This window comes from Lathyrus oleraceus, chromosome 6, assembly GCF_024323335.1.
Source record: "Lathyrus oleraceus cultivar Zhongwan6 chromosome 6, CAAS_Psat_ZW6_1.0, whole genome shotgun sequence".
NCBI lineage: Eukaryota > Viridiplantae > Streptophyta > Magnoliopsida > Fabales > Fabaceae > Lathyrus > Lathyrus oleraceus.
The window spans coordinates 21,847,460-21,869,817 of NC_066584.1; the positions used below are offsets into that span (position 1 = coordinate 21,847,460).

The 22,358-nt window shown below is 37.3% G+C and overlaps 1 protein-coding gene across 1 annotated transcript; it reads right to left on the reverse strand.

Annotated features, from left to right (window-relative positions):
- Nucleotides 1-18,233: 18,233 nt before the first annotated feature.
- LOC127093754 (uncharacterized) lies at nucleotides 18,234-19,214 on the reverse strand. Its single transcript, XM_051032660.1, has 2 exons — nucleotides 18,917-19,214; nucleotides 18,234-18,772 (listed from the first exon to the last, which is right to left on the reverse strand). Exons 1-2 carry the CDS (start codon nucleotides 19,212-19,214, stop codon nucleotides 18,234-18,236), a joined length of 837 nt encoding a protein of 278 aa, XP_050888617.1.
- Between the last annotated feature and the right edge of the window lie 3,144 nt (nucleotides 19,215-22,358).

Here is a 22,358-nt window from a genome sequence, read left to right on the forward strand (position 1 = left end):
CGGGTGGTGAAGATGTTACTCCGAGGAGTTTAGCATCACGACGTCAGATCAGCAGTGTTCCCCAGTAGTGCGATATTGGAGGAAATGTTTCCGTCGGACAGAGATGGAAATGATATCAGAAGACGTTACGCGATCAGCGTGATTCCGGGGTTCAAATGGAGAAAAGGAGATGTTGCGACATTTTCTGGAGTTCGGGGTTCGATCAGAGAAGAGTATATGCTGAGGCATGTTCCGGGGTTCAAATGGAGAAAAGGAGATGTTGCGACATTTTCTGGAGATCGGGGTTCGATCAGAGAAGAGTATATGCTGAGGCATGTTCCGGGGTTCAAATGGAGAAAAGGAAATGTGGAGACATTTTCTGGAGAGCGGGGTCCAAATGGAGAAAAGGAAATGTGGAGACATTTTCTGGAGAGCGGGGTTCAAATGGAGATAGAGTTGAAGATTATATCCAGGATGAGGTCCTTAGGATTATCTTCTGTTCATGTGTCACCTTAGGCTTTGGCGGATGCCAATGGAGGTCGTTATAGGTGCCTTCTGAGGAAGAGATACACATGCTACCTTCCTTTGTGAAGGTTTACCCTCTGACATGTCGCCCTCAGAGTGGTTGGGTGTTATTTCCGACGTTGCCAGCGGAATTATCACGAGAGATTGGAGAAAAGGAAATGTGGATACATTTTCTGGAGACGGGGTTCAAATGGAGAAAAGGAAATGTGGATACATTTTCTGGAGACGGGGTTCAAATGGAGAAAAGGAAGTGTTGCGGCATTTTCTGGAGAACGGGGTTCATATTGGCGATCGCGAGTCATCGTCAGGCGACTGGGGTTCAAACTGGAGATCGGGGTTCATTATGTTGGCAAAAAGAGGAGTGCTGAGGCATTTTCTGGGGTTCAAATGCAGAGGTCCGAGGATCGTTTGCGCGGAAAAAATTTCGGGGTTCAAGAAAATAAGAAAAAGAGCAAAGAAAGAAGATGTTGGGGTTCAAATGCAGAGGTCTGAGGATCGTTTGCACAAGCAGAAATTTCGGGGTTCAAGAAAAGCATAAAAAAGAGAGAGTAATAATCCCGAGCGGATGTGTGGTGATCAGACCATGGTTATCCCTGTGTTACCATTTATTTTGGTATCCAGGTCGTTTTTTTTCGAGCTTGTTTCTTCGCCGATGCTGACAGGCGTTGTTAATTATCATCCCATCAGAGTGCAAATTGTTCGTCTGTTCTTGGTATTCAATCACTCTTCATCCTGATCATCCGAAAGCCGAGGCTATTTCGTATCGACAGGTTCACAGTGGATTGAATAGGGGCAGCTGTAACACCTCAAAATTTGCCCTCCTCTCTTGGGACTAGCATTAACATATATTGCATATCATTTTTAGGTCATTAGGCATTTCATATTGCATATCATGTGGTTACATTGTGCAAGCTATTCTCCCAAGTCTTGATCAGAAGATGAGGAAGTCAAAGTGCAAGCCTAGGGTTTACTGACTGATCATTAGCCATCTGAGGATTGGGCTATGAATTAGGGTTTTGTGATTCTCAATGGATGTTGGTCTTCATCTTGATTGCAATGATACATCATCATCATCATGGTTGGATGTCATCAGAAGATTGAAGAAGATACCTTGAGATTAGGGGTTTTGACCACTGGTCAACCCTAATCAGTTGTATTGGGCCAGTCAGGGCATGATCAGGAGATGAGGTTTATGATGGTTATGGGGTTCATTCTATGATTATATTGAGCTGATTGAGGCTAGGGTATCACCCTTGAGCCATTTCAGTTGAAGATTGGAGCTTAAATTGATCTATGCATTGCCAAATTCATCTATTAGATGAAAAGTCAACTGTGGTCAACTGTACATGATCTGATGGATTGGGAGGTGAAAATGAGTTGAAGGCACCTCATTCATGTTGGAGCAAGTGTTAAATGACATGGCAAAGCTTAAGAATGAAGAAAATCAAGTCAGGACAAAAACTACCAAAAATAGAAAGTGACCTGTAATTGAAGTTTCCAAAAATGGAAAGTTTTTGACCTCAAAGCCACGTGTCCAAGGAAGCTTCAAATAAAAAATTGTTCAACATGAAAGTTGTAGATCTTGTTCTCACCTTTCCAAAAGGTCCAAGAAATTGAAAATCCCATGTGTGGTTGGGAATTATGGCTCAGTGAAGTTCAAAAATGACCCATAATCAGGAGGCCATAACTTCCACATGGTTTGTCCAAATTGCAAGTTCTTTATATGCACAAACTCCATTTGACATGTACTTTCATGGTGCATAATTGGATTTTTCCAAAAGTGGTCAATGCAAAAGGTCAATTTTCAACTGGACAGTTAAATTGGACCAAGGGCAAAATTGTCCAACTTTCAAAATAATTGGAATTTTTGAGTGGGGATTTTTGCTACACCTCATAAATGGAATTTGGAGTGTGTTGGAATCATCATTTCTTGCATAGGCCTTGTAAATTGAGATTTGGCTTGAAAAATGCAATGGTTAAAAATGGACAAATGCATCCACATGGTGATTTTGAGATTTACACAACCAATGAGCATGAGGCAAGTTTCTACAGCTCACATATGATAATTGGAAGGTGTATGTGCTGTCAAAACAGGTGGCATTGGCTGTTACATGGAAATTCCATTTTTGCCCTTTCTTACAAATAACCATTTACACTAACATTCCAATTTGGCTAATTAAGTGGATTAAGCATGGATTAAGGACTCATATATAATCATAATCCCTTCCTAATCATAACAGAAACACAATCCCCCAAATTGGATCTGAAAACCTCTCACATTCATCAATTTCATCAAGAACACTCCAAAGCCAAAACTCATCAAACTTCATCAATTTGCAACCAAATCACGAAATTCTTTTGGCATTCAACTCACATCATCTTCTCTTCCATCTGTTTGTGCTCAAGAGTCTCAAAACCTGGCCAATCGCGACTGTTGCAAGTGAAGACATCAATGGCAAAATGCAATTCTTCATGACTGGAGCAGGTTCGAGCTAGGCAAAGGCTTCCAATCATCTTCCTCATCATTATACAACACCTGTTCGAAGGAATCAAGCGCAAAGAACCGCTCGATCTACACGGCCATAGCAGGTTTCTTCAAAATTCGATCTCGAGCTTTTGTTGAATTATTGTGTGCGTGTTGTAGAGCGTGGTATGTAGAGCATCGTGATAGTTTTAGATTCGTGAATGATTGACTGTAGGCTTAGAAATCGTGACCTGAAGTTATGAACACAAACCCTAAGCTCATCGATTCGCTCGATTTAGGAACATTTAGGAGGAAATAAGTTGATATTTGTTATCTACGTGTTTAGACGATTCCATCGGTTATACGCATGTCCATTTTCGTTGAGATTTTGTGTTCATCGAATTCTGGCGATTCTGGGAAGAAGATGATGAAGCTTTGCGCAGAAGCTTGTTTGATCTTCAATTTCGTTTGAAAATTCAAACTCGGCGTTTACCGCCCCCGCGCCATTAATTACCAAAATGCCACTGTGCAATTTTTAATTAATTTGTTTAATTATTAAAAAATTCATATGACCTTAAAAAATACATAAAAAATAGTAGAAAATTCAGAAAAATATGGAGATTTTTTCTATGACTTCCTTGTTGACTTTAGGACTTTTTTGACCTATTGGTCAAAGTTGTGCTTGGTAGAAATTCCATTTGACTTAGGGTTTTCTCACATGTGTCCATTTTTGCTACACTTTGCCAATTGATTCATGAAATGCACATAATGTTGAATAAATTCTTGCCAATTTTTGTGTTGATTCATGATTCATTGATGTTCATTTATATGTAAATTTCATGCATTTTTGATACCTGGCCATGGAGTTATGAATTTTTGAACATAGGTGTGACAATTGGTGTCACACCTCTTTATGTCAATTTGCTGGATTTTTTTGAGGGGCCTAGACTTGTTAGAATGAAGTGAAATTTTGCATGATGGTTGATTGGTATGTTAAGATGCTGTATGAATTTTTGTGGAATTTTTTCATTGCATTTTCAGTTTGATTGTGATTTTTCATTTCTGTTGGTCATTTGTGCAAGCTTGTTTGACATAGGTTGGTAGATTGAATGAGAAATGCTCATATGGTATTGGATTGTCATGAAATTTGATATGCTTGTAATAGACACATGATGTGACATCCCTGTTTTGGTCCCATCCATTTCTATTTTGTTTTCAATGAGATGTGAATTTTTGAAGTGAATGTATGCATTGATGTTGTGGTTTGAAGCATGAAATTGTGTCTGTTTTTGTTGATTTTCATTGACATGGTTCCATTTGCCCAAATGAGCTCAAATTTGACATGGTATACCTTGATTATCCCCTGTTTAGGTGTAATTTATTTGATAATTTTTGGATTTATTTTGATGTGGATTTGAATGCAATAGTTCTGTTTGTATGCTTGGTGCCTCATTTGGACTAGTTTGCCTTATTTTGTGCATAGCATGAGTATGATGAATGATATAAACATGAGACCAATGATGTTTGCTCTTGTTTGACTTTAATTTGAGATTGGTTTGTGAATGCCTTGCTGTTTAAGGATTTTTTCTTGCTTTGGACCCTAGGCTTGGCCTAGTGGTCTAGTTGCTAATGTTTGCTTGATTTTTCAGGGTCAAAGGCATAATGCACATGGAGAATGATCCAAATCAATTTTAATTGATGTTGTTGATGTTTGTACACTAACATAACATTGTTTTGTAGGTTTTGAAGCTTGGGCTTAAGCTTTGAGCTTGCTTTGTTGTGCATTGCTTTGTATAGATTAACTGATTGAACTTTTGCTGTTTAGTTTGTCTGTCTGGGTACTAACTGTGTCGATTGTTTCCAGGTACTTTTAGTTGCTCAGTTCCTTGTGAACTTTTGCTTTGCTTTGCTTAAGCAACTTGCATAGAGGTATAACTTCCTAACTTCATGTAGTCTGGAGACCCGGCTGTTACCGGGCCGGGCAAATAAATGTCTGAAGTCCTCCTTAAGAGGCAATGATTGTGGTTGTTTATTTTTAAGCCCAAGCAGGTGAAAGTCCTTTAAATAAGGCAATTGGTGGAAGGTAGGGGTATGCAGCCTACCCCCCACTATTCAGTTGAGTCTTCTCCTTGCTCCCATTACATGGTTGTAGCATTGAGATCAAAAGCCCAAGATCCGTTGTGTCAGAGTCATCGAGTATAAAAGGGTTCCCCTATTCTGGACCCATGCTCATTTGTCAGCTCTCCCTGGTTAGGGATAAGAGCTGTGAGGTCTGATCCTCACTTCATCCTTTCATCTGCTTCACCTTAGCCTCGTAATGGCAAGGTTAAGAGCAAAACCAGCCTGTACAGACGACTTGCTTAGGCAGTCAAACCTGATTGATTGAGCCCCCTTGTTTGGCTATAGCGTGTGCTCTGTGAATCTCTGATTGATATGCTTGTTTGAGATGCCTGTTCTCATTTGATATGTGATTGTATGCTTGTGTGCTAGCTTCTTTCCTGGTTAGGATAGGCTTGTTTATGCAAGTAGGATAGAAAACCGAACTTAGGGTGACTTTGCATGACAACATTAGGCTCGAGTCTCAGCTCCCTAGTGTCGTGTTTTCCCCTCGGTTTCTGGTTAGCAATTTAGTCCCTTTCAGGGGAACTACATCGCCCTGATCCTCGTTCCAGACGAGGTATGTAGGCAGGTGGTCGTGCGAGACCACTCCGGGCAACCTTTTTCTTTTTTGTGTGTGTTTACTTGTTATCTGACTGTGTGTTTTGGCTCGGATGCCGACGTAAGTCCAGTGATTGGCAGTCGGGCTCCACGTTTGCCCTTTTGAGTGTGTTTTGGTTCGGATGCCGACGTAATTCCATCCAGTGGTTGTCGGGCTCCATGTTTGCCACCCTTGCTTATTTGTATGTTTTGTGTTGTTTGGCGTGCGTAAGCCGAACTACAGAGGCTCTGATTCTTGTTCCAGACAAGATATGTAGGCATAAGGTGCGATACCTTATCGAGCTCCCTTCTCTTAACCCCACTTGCGTTCCCTGTGTGTGTGTGTGATGTTTAGCAACCTATTCTTTATTCTAGGACGTGGATCCCGTCGAGTACGACGGACGTGAGGGGTGCTAATACCTTCCCCTTGCGTAACCGACTCCCGAACCCATTCTCTTGGTCGCGAGACCATGTCTTTTCCAGGTTTCTCTGAGCGTTTCCTTTCCCTATCTTGGGATAAATAACGTTTAGTGGCGGCTCTGTGTGTTTTTATTTTTAGGCTCGCCGGTTGTTTTTTCGCAGGATGCGACAACGTGTTATATTAATGGCTTTCCTCTTGTAGCTATTATTGACACCGGTGCGACTCATTCCTTTATATCTTTGGATTGTGCTGTGAAACTTAAGTTAGAGATATCTGAGATGCATGGAAGTATGGTGATTGATACTCCTGCGAAGGGTTCAGTGACTACTACTTCAGTTTGTCTGAATTGTCCTTTGAGTATTTTTGGTAGAGACTTTGGGATGGACCTAGTGTGTCTTCCACTAGTGCAGATTGATGTTATCCTGGGTATGAACTGGTTGGCGTGTAATCGAGTCTATATCAATTGTTTTGATAAGACTGTGATCTTTCCTGAGATTGAGGAAGGAAAGAGTTTGTTTCTATCAGCAAGGCAGGTGAATGAGGCAGTAGTAGATGGGGCAGAGTTGTTTATGCTGTTAGCGACTTTGGAGGCTAAAGATAAACTGGTGATTTGCGATCTAGCTGTGGTGTGTGATTTTCCTGATGTGTTTCCGGAAGAAGTGAATGAATTACCGCCAGAGCGTGAAGTTGAGTTCTCGATTGATTTGGTACCTGGTACTAGACCGATATCGATGGCTCCGTACCGTATGTCTACTGTTGAGTTAACTGAATTGAAGAGTCAGTTGGAAGATCTGTTGGATAAGAAATTTATTCGTCCGAGTGTGTCACCGTGGGGTGCACCAGTGTTATTGGTTAAGAAGAAAGAAGGTACTATGAGGTTGTGTGTGGACTACAGGCAACTGAATAAAGTAACGATCAAGAATCGGTATCCTTTGCCGAGGATTGATGATTTGATGGATCAGTTGGTTGGTGCGAGTGTGTTCAGCAAAATAGATTTGAGATCTGGGTATCATCAGATACGTGTGAAAACTGAGGATATTCAGAAGACTGCTTTCAGAACAAGGTATGGACATTATGAGTATTCTGTAATGCCTTTTGGTGTGACTAATGCGCCTGGAGTATTTATGGAGTATATGAATAGAATTTTCCATCCGTACCTAGACAAGTTTGTTGTGGTGTTTATTGACGATATTTTGGTGTATTCGAAATCTGAAGAAGAGCATACTGAGCATGTGAGAGTGGTGTTAGGAATTCTACGAGGAAAGAAGTTATTTGCTAAACTGTCTAAGTGTGAATTTTGGTTAGAAGAGGTTAGTTTTCTTGGTCATGTGATTTCCAGAGGTGGTGTTGCTGTTGATCCTTCTAAGATAGAAGCGGTATCTAAGTGGGAAGCTCCGAAGTCAGTTTCGGAGATAAGGAGTTTTCTTGGACTTGCAGGTTATTATAGGAAGTTCATTGAGGGATTTTCTAAGTTGGCGTTACCGTTGACGATGTTAACTAGAAAGGGGCAAGCGTTTGTTTGGGACTCAAAATGTGAGGAAGGTTTCCAAGAGTTAAAGAGAAGGTTGACTACTGCTCCTATTCTGATATTACCAAGTTCGTCGGAAGCATTTGAGGTTTACTGTGATGCTTCATTGTTGGGTTTGGGTGGTGTGTTGATGCAGAATAAGCAGGTTATAGCCTATGCTTCGAGACAGCTGAGGGTTCATGAGAGGAACTATCCGACACACGATTTAGAGTTGGCAGCTGTGGTATTTGTTCTGAAGTTATGGAGGCATTACTTATATGGGTCAAGATTTGAGGTTTTCAGTGACCATAAAAGTTTAAAGTATTTATTTGATCAGAAAGAGCTGAATATGAGACAGAGGAGATGGTTAGAGTTTCTGAAGGATTATGACTTTGGTTTGAATTACCATCCGGGTAAAGCAAACGTAGTGGCTGATGCATTGAGTCGGAAATCATTGCATATGTCTATGTTAATGGTTAAGGAATTGGATCTAATTGAGCAGTTTAGAGACTTGAGTTTGGTGTGTGAGAGTACTCACAATAGTGTTAAATTGGGAATGTTGAAGTTAACGAGTGGTATTCTGGATGAGATTAGAGAGGGTCAGAAATCCGATGTGCTTTTGGTTGATAAGTTGACTCTAGTGAATCAAGGTCAAGGTGGTGAATTCAGAGTTGATGAGAACGGTGTTTTGAAATTTGGTAATCGGGTGTGTATTCCGGATGTTACCGAACTTAAGAAGAGTATTCTTGAGGAAGGACATCGTAGTGGCCTGAGTATTCATCCTGGGGCTACGAAGATGTATCATGATTTGAAAAAGCTATTTTGGTGGCCGGGAATGAAAAGAGAAATTGCAAGTTTTGTTTATTCTTGTTTGACTTGTCAAAAGTCAAAGATTGAGCATCAGAAGCCGTCTGGGCTAATGCAACCGTTGGCTATTCCAGAGTGGAAGTGGGATAATATCAGTATGGATTTTGTTTCTGGGTTACCGAGGACAATTAAGAATTTTGAAGCTATTTGGGTGATTGTCGACAGATTGACGAAATCGGCTCATTTCATTCCGATCAGAATGGATTATCCGTTGGAGAGACTAGCTGAGTTGTATATTGAGAAAATTGTAAGTTTGCATGGTATTCCGTCGAGTATTGTTTCGGACAGAGATCCTAGATTTACATCGAAGTTCTGGGAAGGGTTGCAGAGGGCTTTGGGAACTAAGCTGAGATTGAGTTCTGCATATCATCCGCAGACTGATGGTCAGACTGAGAGGACGATTCAGTCACTAGAGGATCTTTTGAGGGCTTGTGTTTTGGAAAAAGGAGGTGCTTGGGATTGTTATTTACCTTTGATTGAGTTTACCTACAACAATAGTTTTCACTCGAGCATTGGTATGGCACCGTTTGAAGCTTTGTATGGTAGAAGATGTCGGACACCTTTATGTTGGTATGAGTCCGGTGAGAGTGGTGTGGTTGGACCGGAGATTGTTCAACAGACTACGGAAAAGATTAAGATGATTCAGGAGAAGATGAGGATTGCTCAGAGTCGTCAGAAGAGTTATCACGACAAGAGGAGGAAGTCACTTGAGTTTCGAGAGGGAGATCATGTGTTTCTTCGTGTTACTCCGATAACTGGGGTTGGTCGAGCTTTGAAGTCGAAGAAGTTGACACCTCGATTTATTGGTCCTTACCAGATTTTGGAGAGGATAGGGGAGGTAGCCTATCGTATCGCCTTACCGCCGTCACTTGCGAATTTGCATGAGGTTTTTCATGTGTCTCAGTTGAGGAGGTACATTCATGATTCGTCGCATGTGGTCCAAGTAGATGATGTCCAGGTGAGAGATAACCTGACTGTTGAAACATCACCTATGAGGATTGAGGATCGAGAGTTGAAGCAGTTGCGGGGTAAAGAGATTGCTTTGGTAAAGGTAGCTTGGGGAGGACCAGCAGGTGGCAATGTGACTTGGGAACTAGAGAGTCAGATGAAGGAGTCTTATCCAGAGTTATTCGCTTGAGGTATGTTTTCGAGGACGAAAACTCTTTTAGTGGGGGAGAGTTGTAACACCCCGATAAAATAAGATAATTATTTAATTTAAGTTAATAATATATTTATTAATTTAATTAAATAATTGGGATTATTATTATTGGATTATTTTATTATAATTATTGGAAAATATAAAAGTTGGAATTTAGAAAAGGTCCCATTTGGTAAAAGGGTTATTTTCACGTGAAAAGGAAAAAGGGGCAGAAAAGTGGAAAAAGGGCAAAGAGAACCAGAGAACAAGGGTTGGAGAGAGGAAGAGCTTGAAGCTGCAGGATTTGCCGGATTAACTCAGGTAAGGGGGGTTTATCATCGTTTAATGGGTATTATGGGATAATATGTAATGGGTAGTGATAAACCATTGATTTACCTCTGAATTGAATGATGCATGATGAAATTGTGAACCTTTGGATGAACGAAATTAGGTTATAAATGGAGGAAATTCGTAGGAATTAGATGTAATAATGTTAGATTTTGTGAAATCGAATAGGGTATGAATTGTGTTAGAGGATATGAACGAATAATGTGTAAAATTGGACTGTGGAAGGTTGGATTGGATAGATCTCGTAGCAGAGAAAGCCATAGCAGATCTGGAAGTCTGGTTTCTGGTCATACGCGTATGGCACTAGGCAATACGCGTATGAGATGGTCTGGTACGCGTATGGCACTAGGCAATACGCGTATGGATGAAGAAGATGATGTTTTGAACGTAGTTTGGTCTCTGTTGGTACGCGTATGGGGAAGTGATACGCGTAGCATACGCGTATGAGATGGTGTTACGCGTATGGGATTTGGCTGAGAAATGGGCCATACGCGTATGGGACTAGGCAGTACGCGTATGGGCAGGATTGTGATTTTTCTGTGCTGTTGTTGTGCAGTTTTTGGTTGTTCAGCTGAGTAATGTGATTTAGCTGATGTACGATATATTAGGGATCATTTCCCGTTGTTTTGAGTAGTATAGGTATTAGTAGGGTGTGCTAATACTGTGGTTGTTCTTTGGCATGATCTGATATGCTTATGTGATAAAATGCTGATGATGTGTGATGGTATGCATGATCTTGTGAATGTATCAGTTATGTGTGCATTTGTGAATAGACTGTTTTATGGCTTAGAGTGTGAGCATATGTCTATTCTTGAATTGTGGTTGATGATTTAGCATTGCTAGGTGATTAGCATGCATATTGTGGCCTTTATGGTGGTAGCTAATTCCCATGGTGAGGAATTAGTGAGTTAGTCATTTTGGACTGTTGTTGATGTTTGCATGCTAGGTGAATTAGCGTGCATAGCATGGCCCTTGGGGTGGTAGCTAATTCCCATGGTGAGGAATTAGTGAGTGAGTCACTAGGTCTCAAATGAGTGGGACTAGTGGGCTTGGTAGCCGTGCCTGGATTTGGACGGTGAGGTGAACTATATGTTCACAAATAGTCGGTACCGCATGCATGGAGTCTCATTGCATAATATGTGTATGGCGTATAATATGAATGGATGTATTCCAATATTATACGTGTGTTTGTGTTGATATTGAGTATGAGCATGAGTTGTATTGTATTGAGTATGATATTTGAATTGATGTGCCGTTACCGAATGTGTGATGTGATTAGGGTGATTAATGTGTTAAATTACTTAACATGACATGATATTTTATAATGCTTGTTATATCGATTGAGGAACTCACCCTTACAACTATTTTTCAGGTAACGAGCAGTGATTGAGTAGGAGCTAGTGCTTGGAGTCTAGTATAGTATCCTTAGTGGGTCATGCTCTGGTAGATGTAACATCGGGATGGGATGTTTTACTATGTTTTCTTTTGGTTGTTAAACAACTTTACATGTAATGTACCACATGGTTTGAATGTTGCTAGTTGTATCCGCTGCGTATTATGCACATGTTTTATTCTAATGAAATAAATGAGCATGACAGGATAATTTGGAAAACGGTGTGAATTGATTGTGTGACACCCTTAATTGCATAATTACTCTGATTGATATATTGCTATTTTAATTAAATATTTTGGGGTATCTTAGAAGGGTGTTACAATATTTATGTTGAGTAAGAGATTTCAATTAGTCTAGTACAATATTTAATTGTACTTTGAATTCAAAAAACAGAGTTTTAACTTCTTACTCAATTGATATCAAGGTTTGATAAAAATGCTTATACTAAAATCACTTAATTTTTAAGCTAAAAACAACTATGCTGAAAAATAGAGAAGGCAAAGATTTGATGAGGCAGTTCCCCCGTCGTCCTCGCTTCGGGGTACGTCTGCCCTCAATTCTAAAACTAGAATTGAGATGATTTAATAGATATCACCTATTGAATTTAACCGTTTATACAAGGATTGCAAAGCAAATATACAACCGAACTCTCAAGACGTTGAATGTTGCTTCCACTCCTTGTTCCTTGATTCAAGGTGAATCAAGTCATTCGATTGTTGTTGACAGACCTCCGATTCCAGCCCCTTTATTGAATAACCCTCAGCTCTTCAAACCCTCGGCCCGGCTGATCTCAACTACAACAAATCGAGCCCGAAATCTTCCCTTCAATATCACTGAATCCGCTACTAGATTGACGAAGACTTCCTCTTCTCAATCACCTTCGCTCAGCTGAAAATTGATGAAGAATTCGTCCAAAAACCCCAAACACAAACCAGTCTTGGAGGACAAAACCCTAACGGTTTTATTCAAGAAAAAAACCTGTCACAAGCTTCAACCCGAACCGGATTCCCCAATCTCGGCTTCGAACCTTATCACCTTTAACCAATCACAAAGCACTTCAAAAATGGTTATGTGTAGTTGATGTGTTGTGAGATGTTGAAGATGAAGATGATGAATCTTGGACACCTATTTCACTTTTTCTTGTTTCTTTGAACACTTGAATCAATTTGACAAATGTTGGTTGATACAAGTAACTAAACTTCTATATATAGTAACCAACTTACCAACCAAACTTAACAGCTTTTCAAACAGAGTGGGAAATACACAAAAACTGAATTTGCGCACGAGCGGTCGACCATATCAGGTATATGCGTCGATGCATGGCCTGCAATTTTGGACAGACTGAAGAATACATCAGTATGCGTCGACCATAGGTCGGCGTGCGCTGACCCGTGGGAAAGTGAAGGTTTCATGCGCCGACCCTGTGGTCGACTCAAGTCTCCATGCGCTGACCCGTGACCAACTGCACTATGTTATGCGCCGACCTGTGGTCGACTCAAGCCTCCATGCGCTGACCAGTGGCCAACTGCACTATGTTATGCGCTGACCCTTGCGGTCGACTCAAACCCTGCAAATCTACAAAAATTCATATTTTTGTGGTTTTCATGCATTTTGTCATGATCACATTTTATCCACATATGTTGTATGAAATATAGTAGTTTAGATGAGCATAGAAAAGGATATGATAGGTGATATGTTGCATTTGTTTTGTAGAGGTGGAATCGACAATGCCGATTCATCCATGGTGGTCATTTGTCATCATCGAAACCTATGATCGTATGTTGTATGACAATTTGCCCTTACATTCTTCTGTTTCTTGAGGTAGGTCCCACATTCAGCTCTAATGTGTCAATACCCATCACATTCATGACACTAAACTCCTTTTCCTTGTTTGGACTTTTCATCAGATCTTGTTCTTCTTCCAACATCATTGGACCTACTGATGTCAAATGAGTTGTTCTTGACATTAGACTTTAACCTTACATCCCTCTTTTTCAGGAGTTTGTTGAACTGTCTCCCCAATAATGCTACAACATTTGCCAGATCTTCATCAGTATCTTGACCACTTTCTTCCTCTTTCTCTTCAGTGTTTGACATGAAGGCTATGCTTTTGACTTTCTTTTCAGATCCATCACTCATTCCCAACTCAAATGTTTGGAGGGATCCAATTAGCTCATCCACTCTCATATTGCAGATGTCTTGAGATTCTTCTATGGCTGTCACTTTCATGGCAAATCTCTTGGGAAGTGACCTGAGAATTTTCCTCACTAGTTTTTCATCTGACATCTTCTCACCCAGGGCTCCTGAGGCATTAGAAATTTCAAGGATATTCATATGAAAGTCATGAATATTCTCATCTTCTTTCATCCTCAAATTTTCAAACTTGGTAGTAAGCAGCTGCAATCTAGACATCTTTACTCTAGAGGTACCTTTATGAGTGGTTTTAATGAATATTCCAAGCATCTTTAGCCACCTCACAGTTGTTCACCAGTCTGAAGATGTTCTTATCAACCCCATTGAATATGGAATTCAATGCTTTAGAGTTTCCAAGGGCTAGTTCATCCTCCTCCTTGGTCCATTATTCCTCAGCCTTCTTATCGGTTGTAACTTCTCCTTCCTTAGTAATAACAGGATGTTCCCAGTCTGTTAGAACAACCTTCCAAGCCTTATTATCCAAAGATTTCAGGAAGGCTACCATTCGAGGTTTCCAGTAGTCATAGTTAGATCCATCCAGAATTGGTGGTCTGTGAACAGATCCTTCGTCTTTATCCATAGTACCAGAAAGTAACGTCCCAAGATCTCACCCAGAACCAAAGCATGATGCCTGCTCTGATATCAATTGAAATTCTGGTATCAGATATGAGATGTCGAAGGTAATGTCACGACACTAATATCTGAATAATATAAACAGGATAAAAGATAAAGAACAATAGTACAAGTGACACAAGCAATTATTAACCCAGTTCGGTGCAAACTCACCTACGTCTGGGGGCTACCAAGCCAGGAAGGAAATCCACTAATAGAATTAGTTCAAAGACTCTTAGTAAACAACTTCAAGTTACAACGTTTTCACCTAATCTCTCCCCGTGTGACTTCTATCTAAGAACTCTTAGATAAGAGATCCTACTCACTCCCCCTCAATCACAGTAGTGATGTAAAAACAAATATTACAATGAAAGAAGACACTCTTCAAGAACACATACTTGATATTGCTTAAAAGCTTCAACCAAATAAACACACACTCATGCTTCAAAGCTTTAGAGTGGACAAATTACAACTCAAAAGTCAGTCAAATTCAATCATCAATGGATGAATGAATGGCTCACAATACACACGCTCACACAAGACTAAAACCCTTATTCTCTCTCACTATTTCGTTCGTTATTTCTTGTGTGTTAAAACCAGGTTTTCCATGCCCTTTATATAAAAGCGTTTGACTGGGCTTGGACATCATAAAACCCTAAAACTATTTTCCATTCGTATCTTCTTATGACAGCTGATCATATCTTGTTGGAAAATAAATCAATTTGGTTTTAATTACTGATTGAATGACGCGTTCAATCTTCACATCAATCACACATAGATTAGCATAAAAAGTGCAATCACAAAATACATAACATTCAGACTGAATGTTCTGTATACAGATGTCTTGACATCGGGTCTGACATCTCAACTAAATCCTGCACAACCATATTTTAAACACCCTGCAGAAACCTGTTATCTCATGTCAAGACAACACTTGTGACAACTTGTGAAAACTCTAGATTTTACCAAAATTGATGCCAACACATAGAACCAACAATATTTAATAGAAATATATGATAATGGGTTTTTTCACGATTTGAAGGTTTGAAGAACAAGACGAGGATTTGAAAGAGACCCGAAGGCGTGAAAAAGACAATGAACAGGTTCAAGAACGATGTTGATTTTCTATTTTTTCAGTTTTTATAATGATTATAAATTGTTTTCTTTAATTAAAAAGTGTTTTAATATTTCTTAATTAAAATATTTATTTGAATTCTAAAAAAAACTGAATTGATGACATAGACTCAAAATTAAGTCGTCACCTCATTAATAAAGATGTGTAAAATTGGAGGGTGGTTACAAAAATCCAAAGACCATCAAAATTAAAAAATTATAATAGTTGATTTTATAATAGAAAATCTATTATTTAAAACGCTTAAACTAAAAGATCAAAAATATATTTAAATCAATTGAATATTTGCAAAATAACAAACAATTTTTATTTAAACGAAGAAAACAATCTTTTGTTTTCGAATCACGTCATCCATTTACTTCATCTAGTGAGTCATTAATGTGGGCATCTCTCAACAAAAATGGTTCACTACATCTAGGTACTACTACTACTAGTCCTTCTTAGATCCAACCCCACTTCGTACACAAGTTTGGTTTACGGCACATCTTTAATTACTCCTCAATCTCCCAAAAAAAATTACACAATTCTCATTTTTATTTTTCTTATTTTTATATTTTTATGATAGTTAATCAATTTTATTAAAATTTACCGCACCTTTTAACTAGTTCCGTATAGTTTGCACAAGCTGTCAATATCTACTAAAGCAAATACAATAAAAATTTAATTTATATATAATTTTACACTTGCTAGCTTAATATGCTTAGAAGTTCAAATCAAATTCTAAAGTAAAACTTTTTAGTTTTTTATTAAAATAAAATTCTAAGATATACCACAAAATTTCTACACTGTATATATATATATACAAATTTTTTACACTGATATATACACCATCCTCCAATTATATACATTAAATATTATCATTTTAATATTACTTTATTATTATTATTATTTATTTATTTTGGAAATAAGCATATTTCTTTATTATTGTTATCACCAAATTTCTCTATTTTCTTTTTTTTTTAATTTAAATTATTCATTTTATTTTTTAAAAAAATATTTCAATTGATATTAGCTAGACCAATTAAAATGTGTAAAATAATAATATACAAAAAAAAAATTCTAAAGAAGTAATATTTCAAAAAATATTTGGACAATATTCTACTTTTTATACATTATCATTCATCACAACATGCATCTTTTTTTTTTATATTTTTCTTTTAAATTTATCTTAACGTGAATATGACTATTAGTGCACAAGATGATAAAGATGAACAATGAACAAAAGAAAGAAGAGAGAATAATAATAAACTTTAACTACTCTTGAAATGATTACACATAAAATACACACACACACGCTACAAAAGGAATAAAGGTACAATTTGTTCACACCACTCATTTGCTTAAATACAAGGGAGACTTTAGAAAAAATACTAAAATACTCTTTAACAAATTTTGTCTACAAGTTACTGAAAATGATTTGCTTCTAACACCCTTCCTTGATTCATATTCAACTTAACAAAAACTAAAAACAAAAATTATATCCCTCAAGCGAAGAAATTGATCAGTCTTGATCGTCTTTGTCAGAACATCTGACAACTGATTATGAGTGCTACAGTGCACAACTTCTAACACTCCATTTTGAATTTGACTTCTCAGAAAGTGATACTTAGTCTCAATATGCTTACTTCTCCCATGCAGCACTGGATTCTTGACAAGATTGATTGCAAACTTATTATCAACCATCAACTTCAGAGGCTTGTTTACTTTGATCTTCAGATCCTGCAATAAATTCAGAAGCCACGCAGCTTGACATGTAGTCACAATATCTGCAATATATTTTGCTTCACAGGTTGACAAAGCAACGGTTGGTTTCTTCTTGGAACACAAAAAATAGGACTTCTCAGAAACTTAAACAAGTACCCAGAAGTACTTCTTCTGTCAGCTCTGTCTCCACACCAATCAAAATCAGAGTAACTCAAAAATTCTGAGTCAGTTTCAGCACCAGAAGAGAATAAAACTCCGTATTTCAGAGTTCCCTTTATATACCTCAAAATTCCGACAACAACTTGATAATGAGACCACTTCGGTTTACTCATAAACCTACTCACCATTCCAACTACATAGCAAATATCAGGTCTGGTATTATACAAATACTTAAGAGAGCATACCAATTGCTTGAACGTTGTCGCATCTACATCATCATCATCATCAGAATTATAATCCAATTTTTGATTTGTATCAGCAGGTGTGACAACAACTTTATAATTCATCAGCTCAAATCTCTTCAAAGCTCAAGTTCATATTTCAGCTGATGTAAAATTATGCCTTTCTCAGAGTACATAATCTCCATCCCTATAAAATAAACCATATTTCCTATATCAGTCATCTCAAACTCATTCATCAACTCCTTTTTGAACTTAGCTATCTCATGTTCACAACTTCCTGTTAACAATATGTCATCAACATACAGGCACACCTGAATCATATTGTCTTAAGAAGTATGGTGAACATAGACACGATACTCCATCTCACATTTCTGAAATCCCTGCTTCTTGAAAAATGAATCAATTTTTCAGATTCCAAACTCTAGGGGCTTACTTCAGTCCATACAAAACTTTGTGTAATATGTACACCATCCCTTCTTGGTTCTTTTTTTCAAATTCAGGAGGTTGTGACACATAAGCCTCTTCTAATGGACCATTCAGAAATGCATATTTCATGTCTAAATGCATCAAAGGCCAATTCCTATTAGCAGTTATCGCAATCACCAACCTGATTGTTTCATGTCTTGCTACAGGCGCAAACACTTCAAAGTAATCTAACCCAGATTTATGCAGCAAACCTCTCATGAATAACCTTGCTTTATGTTTACCAATTGATCCATCTGGATTTAGCTTCATCTTATAAACCCATCTCACGCTGATGACTTTCTTGTTCTTTGGAAGTTCTGTCAACTTCCAAGTATTATTTCTCTCTGTGTCAACAAGTTCTTTTTCCATGGCCTTCAGCCAAACTTTCTACTTGAGAGCTTCTTCCGTACTTACGCGTTCAAAGTCTACTAACATGACACACTGAATAACTTCCCCTTCAAAATCTACTTCAATATCTTGTAGCATGTTAAACTCTACAAACCTTCTCAAAATGTTTCTGATTCTTTGTGGCCCCTGGACTTGTTCATAACCTTCTGATTCTGGAACAGTATCAGATGTTGGAACTCCAAAAGTACTGACTGTAGAAGCATGACCACCTTCAGAATTTATAATATTCCCATAATCTGGACTACCACCAGAATCTGGTATATTCCTAGAATCTAGACTACCACCAGAATCTGAATCACCATCAAAATCTTGAATATTCCCAAAATCTGGACTACCACCAGAATCTAAATCACAAGCGGAATCTAGATCACCAGAATCGGAATCATCATCAAAGTCTAGATTAGAATCAGATTCTTCCTTAAAATCAATCTCACCTTCTGATTCTAACTCACTCTCAGAGTCATTTTCAGGCTCTGACTCATCTTTAGAATCAAAATCTATATCTTCAGAAGTTCTTCCTTCAGAAGCCCCACCTCAAGAATCTCCATTTCCAGAGATTGTATTACCTTCAGATTCTGAATCATCAGCAGAATCTGGATTAGAATCAGATTCACCTTCAGAGTCAGACTCGCCTCTAGAGTCTTATTCATCTTTAGAGTCACCTTCATACTTATTTTCTAATTTTGAGTCACCTTCAGAGACAGAATCCTGTTCAGAGGTAACTTCTCTTTCAGCTTCAGAGTCATCTTCGGACTCAAATTCAACTTCAAAACCCTCAAATTTTGACTCTTCTTCAGAACCCTCAGATTCCGACTCATCTTCTGATTCTGGCTCATATTCAGAATCAGACTCGACTTTAGATTCAGAGTCATCTTCTGACTCTGACTCATATTCAAAGTCTCCTTCAGAATCAAAAATCGTCAATCGCACAAGTTCATCATCATCAAATTCATAAGCCATTAATAACACAGGTTCATCATCAGAATCTCCTCTGTCTATGTTTGCTTCTTCTGACTTTCTTTCATTGTTTGACCAACAATCCTTAGCAAAATGGCCAAACCTATTACAACAGTAACATTAAACCATTCTCTTGTCAAGCTTCTCCATTCTCTTCTTATGTTTCTTCTCATCAGAATTGAAGGCTTCCGACTCTTGAGACCTACCATGTCTTTTCTTGGCTTCTGACCTAAACTGCTTTGGGTCTTTCTTAACAAAAGAAGCTTTCAGATCCTGCTCTACCTCTCTCTCAGAGGTTTTTTCAGTCAGACGCAACTCTTGCGCATTTAGACTACTTTGCAACTCTTTTATTCTCATGGTGATCAGATCCTTAGAATGCTCAATTGCTACAACGTTGTAATCAAACTGAGGAATAAGACATCTAAGTACCTTCTCATCCATACATTGATGGATGTAGAACAACATCTTCTGATCCTTCTTTCTCAGATCATGCTGAGCATTTCTCTGGGCATCCGTTGCATTTTTCGGAAGTGCAGCGTAATTGTCGTTGACGAGATCAAGAACATCTTTAGCTCCAAGCAACACACACATCTGAGTCATTAAACGATTCTAGTTCTTGTCATCGAACACTGGAATATTGATACTCAGATTACCGTTTCCGTTCATCTTCAACCTTGTGCAATACACCCAAATCTCACCTAAACACAGTGTTTCCCAACCCCGCAAAATCAAGATATGTGATTTTGTTACGATTCTGATCAGAAGTTCAACACGAATTCTCCGAATAGAAATCATTCACACAACGCCTCACCGCTTCACCCGTGTTTTCCATGGTGTTTACCTATGGATCTGAATCTGGGCTCTATATATCAATTCTTGGTGCACAATATAATAAAGAAGAACAATAAACAAGAAAGGGAAGAGAAAATAATAATAAACTTCCACTATTCTTAAAATAGTTATAGAAAAAATTGCACACACACGGAAAAAAAAAAGAAGTAAATATACCGTTTGTTCATATCAGTCACTTCTTTAAATACAAATAAGATTTTATAATAAATATTAAAATATTCTCTACCAAACTTTATCTATAATTTACTGAAAATAAATTAATTCTATCGCTAAATATATTTTAGACTATATGTATTATTAATTAGTTAACTCTGAAACACTTGATGTCTTATTATAAGAAGACCGATATCCTTCATCTTGCATAGCTGCAAATTAATATTTATATATGTTGGATAGAGTCTGCAATTTGTAGGCATCTGACACAAGTGTATAGTAATTATAATTATAATATGATATGTAAACATAAAACATGTGTTTGGTGCAAGACTAAAAAAAATGAAAAAGGTGACTTAAACTTTTGTTATAGTGGGATTTTAAGAGTGGGTGTGTTTATATTTTATAAGGTACGTCATAGAGTATTGAAAGAAGGATGACTAAAATGAATATGACATTATTCATTTGTCTTTGAGTAGAAATAATTTATTAAAATATATCTAAGATTTTTTTACTTGTTTTTTCCGTTAGAAATAAATAAAGTAAAACAGATTTGAAATTATTCATAGGTCATTGTGCAGGAAAAAAATAAAGTGAAACAAATATGATATTATTCAATCGCTTTTTTGTAAAATAAACTAAAATGGAATCTAATATTATTGACTTGTCCTTTTAAAAATATAACAATATATAATGGAAAAATTTGATATTATTATTCATCTGTCTTTGTGCAAGAAAGATAGTTGACCAAGATAATTTTATATTATTATTATATAACAAGAATTCATTATGTTAGATTATATTATTAATTTAAAAATTACGTATATATGTTAGGTTATATTAATTTAAAAATTATGTATAACAAAATATATGATTGATTGATAACATAAAATTATTTTATACATTGTCAATTTATATCCTATTTTTTCGTTTAATATTGTTCAATGTACATATAAAAAAAAGTAAAAATATATTTGATATTATTTATTTGTCACTGCATTAGAAAATGTAGTGGAGTAAAAATATTAAAAAAAGTCATATATTATTTGAGTAAGAATTATTAAGAATCTGTCTTTAAATTAGAAAAAAAAAAGTCTAAAAGATATCAAACAATATTCCTATATTTTATACATTTCAACATATTACCTTCACGTTTTTCTTTTATAAAAATAACCAACGTTTTTAAATAAAATATCAAAATAACTAAAACTTCAAAAAAATATTAAAATAATTAATTTTTTTAATTGATTCGTCAGTTGAACTGACGCATCCAATTAACTTAGAGAGGATGCGCCATTGGAGCTGACACATGCTCCCAATGACTTTACACCTAGGCGTCATATCTCTTGGTGTTGACGCATGCATGTGTGGTTTAGTCTATGCGCCCATGCATCTGGCGCATGCATTGTCATGTGTGTGTGGCGTCTAGGACTTTGACACATGCATTTCATGGTTCATCTATAAATAACATGCGCATCCCTCATATTTTTGCAGACAACTTCTTACCCTCCAACCCCATTTTTTTTCATTCAACTTCAATCTCCTTCAATTTTTTGTTCTTTAACCATGTCTGAATACATTCATAAGAGAAATGCCGATTTAATTTTTCCAGCAGTCGCACATCCGATAAAGATTCGACTTTGGAATATAGATTCGTTTGAATGTCTTAATCGAACGTTGAACCGTTGGTTAGATGGAGAAATTGCAGATGATGAAAGGATTAGAAGAATTCAATGACTTGAGTCCATGTTCAACCAAAATGGAGAAGTGCGTGAATGAATGGATATTAAGATTGACAGAGACGTTCACATGATGATGTATAATATGTTCAAAATTGTTTTAATGATTGTAATCATTTAGTTATAGTAATGGTATTTTATTTATTGTAGTCTGTTATGTTGTTATTTATGTGTTGCTTGTGTGTTAAATGTGTTGTATTTGTTTGTGATGGTATTTCCTCACAAAGTTATCATATGAAATAAACATTTTTTAATATAAAACAAAATAGGTACATGTAAAATTATCTCGTTATGCTTCTTTCAACACTAAGACAGTTAGTACGATTGTGACCGGGTTCGTGACATGAACTACATAATCGAACCATTTTGTTTGTCGTATCCATTTCGGTTCGAATACATGTAC

Bases quoted from the DNA above. Each gene is read 5' to 3' on its own strand.
- LOC127093754 (XM_051032660.1), bottom strand. From the start codon at position 19,214: ATGGCTTATGAATTTGATGATGATGAACTTGTGCGATTGACGATTTTT. The intron at 18,773-18,916 runs GTGACTCTAAAG...GGGCTTCTGAAG, and splicing joins ATTAGAAAATAAGTATGAAG to GAAGAACTTCTGAAGATATA.